The sequence below is a fragment of the Agrilus planipennis genome, unplaced genomic scaffold, assembly GCF_000699045.2.
Source record: "Agrilus planipennis isolate EAB-ADULT unplaced genomic scaffold, Apla_2.0 scaffold428, whole genome shotgun sequence".
Classification (NCBI taxonomy): Eukaryota; Metazoa; Arthropoda; class Insecta; order Coleoptera; family Buprestidae; genus Agrilus; species Agrilus planipennis.
The window spans coordinates 45544-48504 of NW_020439987.1; the positions used below are offsets into that span (position 1 = coordinate 45544).

The 2961-nt window shown below is 36.8% G+C and overlaps 2 protein-coding genes across 2 annotated transcripts in view; one reads left to right on the forward strand and one right to left on the reverse strand.

The window, feature by feature from the left end:
• LOC112906006 (histone H2A-beta, sperm) overlaps window positions 1-2045 on the forward strand; it is a 2955-nt gene extending 910 nt beyond the window's left edge. The window contains exon 2 of the mRNA XM_025979525.1: window positions 2014-2045. Within this exon, the coding sequence (XP_025835310.1) occupies window positions 2014-2045 (32 nt within the window). The remainder of the gene's footprint in view (window positions 1-2013) is intronic.
• The window catches only part of LOC108743005 (dynein heavy chain 2, axonemal-like), a 65763-nt gene that overhangs the window by 40810 nt on the left and 21992 nt on the right, over window positions 1-2961 (reverse strand). The window contains exon 5 of the mRNA XM_025979524.1: window positions 2132-2346. Coding sequence (XP_025835309.1) covers window positions 2132-2346 — 215 coding nt within the window. The remainder of the gene's footprint in view (window positions 1-2131; window positions 2347-2961) is intronic.

Here is a 2961-nt window from a genome sequence, read left to right on the forward strand (position 1 = left end):
TTTGTTCAATCATGAATAGTAGTGCGAGTCGAAAACAAGCGTTAAAGCCTTTAATATGTCTTCAAATATAAATAAACATCTTGTTGATATTTTCAGTAGTAATTGGTTCCAATAACAGCACAATTGAGCAATGCAATTGCAGTGGATAAAATAGTCAATTTTTCCGTGCAGTATTGTACGGATTATACGCTCCTCACCGGTTAAAAGAGTTGTCTCCTTCCTTTTCTGGCCTAGTGCTGTTCTTTTCTACTTTGCGCCGGTCAAACCGAAGGTCACATCGCTACAGAAAGTAAACGAAGTATAACATCTTCAGCTACATTGCGCATCCCCGACTTCGAGGAATAACATTCGTCAAGTATACGCTGAAGATGGCAGCAGCTGTTGCCTATGCAATATGTGGACTTAATCATTTATTCTTCGTCCTGACTTACTTGTTTTTCATCACAATTTTTTTAAATAAAAGGCTTATAAATAGCACTTTTTTAATGTGTTCTAGTGTAGGTATTTACCTTCTTGATTAAATTCAAGCGGTGCTTTTTTAGTTGCGCATTTAACGCTCTTCCAGAATAATAACCAGTTAGGGCGGAATATTCCTCTTTTTCTGTTTCAAGTTCTTCTTTACACTCTTGAATGTCTTGCTTGAAAAGTCCATATAGCTGTAAATCAGACTTTTACTTTAATTTCGTAATAACTTACTTTTTGGATAACGAACATTCCTCATTTCTGTACTAGTTCGATTCAAGTATTAAAATTACAGAAATAACCTTATTAACTAAAAAAATTAATATTATAATGATCAGACATAAATTTGTAGTTAGAAAAGAAGCAGAAATGCTCGCCCGTCAGATTAGTCAAGGATCATAGGATTGTATTGGATGCCTGTTAAGGTTGCCGAACGTAAGATCACACGCGTTAGAAAATGATGCTGTGTTAGTGGAGGAAGTAAGATAGGTAGCTTCACATCTAAATCACATCACACATCTAAATATCTCTCTTATTTGGCATTCGATTCGACTGTAGCGATGTAAGGAAAATATTTAGCCGACAGTCTCTCAGTATAAGAGGACCAAAAAGCCTAGTAAACTTCGCTGAGCTCGTTTGACAATTAGGAAGACACTTGAAGGGTAGAATCCACCACCCTTTATTTTAATTATCGCCTGCTTCTGCAGATACGGGCCTGTGAAACCAAATCCATTACTGATACTGTTATACTGGTGTCGTTGCCGACCTCTGATGATCCCATAGAGTGCCTAGCAATCCAGTTATGTGCATCTCTGGCCGACTAGCTCTTACCAACTTGATTTTCGCTGAGCGAGTCCATAGTATCACTCAGTATGCTACTTTATATTCTGTCGGCGTCTCACTATACCGTTGATTAATCCCCTTATTATTACCTGTCATCACCGCCCCAGAAAGTACTAGAGTATCCTTAGCACGCTGCATCACAGGTTGATTATCCCTTCTTCCGCGTTGTGTCCCAAATGGAATCGCATCTTCCATCATTCGGTACGTCAGTGGATGTTGCCGATACTATCCGTTTTTCCGTCCGGAACAAGAACCTCATAAAGCGGTATAGGTACTAATACACATTTCAGGTTGGTGCTTTGTAACTCAATACTTTTCGGTTTGTTGAAAATTTATGGTCATATAAATACATCACACTTGGTTAATTAGGGATTCATTTATACCATGTAATGATTGTTTATTGATCCATGTACTGTTCTTGAAATTACATAGGTGAAGGGCAAACACTTTAATTTGTTTTAAGCTAGTTCTTTTGCTTAAGAAGCTTTATGTTGTTTAGAAAGAGTTCACAATAACTCTGGGACCCACATTTACTTCAAAATGCCGTAAACGTAGATGTGACTATACCGGCTAGAAAGTGCAGCCGACAGGGGTCAAGTGAAAAATCAAGCGTTTTACTCACGTCATCGATCTATTCTAGTGTAGTACATTCACACTAGAAGTGCAAACCGATTAAGTTTTGCACAATTTTACAGTATCGATTTACAGTATGTCAATGTCCAGCCAAAGCGTTAGAATAAACTATAGCACCTGGACAATTAAAAATTAAAATTTCTGACCAAAAACTTAAACACCCTTACAAACTATTATCGATATAAATGTTTACCTATCTATATTGCATTCTAATAAACCTGGACGAGTTACACTTTTGCATAACAGAGGGCGATTGAGACGTTCCATGACATCTTCTCCAATGGTGTCAACCCACTTTCTATACAGGTTTAATGTTGCTTCATCAATCAAATTTAAACATTTATCGTAAAGATTAAATGTTTCTTCTCTATATTTGCAGTGTGGTAACCAATAGGCATCGTCAAAAGCCTAATTAGTAAAAAAAAATGTATAGACAAATCTAAATAGAACATTAATTCTATGAAAAAATAGTAGAATTAAGGTTTGAGTTGATGGGCTGTAGTCGAAATGAACGATGAAGTGCAACATTTCGCTGACAACTGTAACTATACTTCATTTACTTTTTGTAGCGATGTGCCCCTTCCAATGTTTTGGATGCGCGCTGGCAAAATCGTAGGTAGGGAGAAAAGCTCATTATACTCCCGACTCTTGTTCATTAAACATACTTTTTCATATAGTACCTGCCAAAAGTTTAGTTTAATCATGAATAATAGTGCGAGTCGAAAACAAGCGTTAAAGTCTTTAATATGTTTTCAAATATAAATAAACATCTTGTTGATATTTTCAGTACTAATTGGTTCCAATAACAGCACAATTGAGCAATGCAATTGCAGTGGATCAAATAGTCAATTTTTCCCTGCAGTACTGTACGGATTATACGCTCCTCACCGGTTAGGAGTTTGGCCGAGAGTTGTCTCCTTCCTTTTCTAGCCTAGTGCTGTTCTTTTCTACTTTGCGCAGGTCAAACTGAAGGTCACATCGCTACAGAAAGTAAACGAAGTATATATGAAATATATAAAGGAA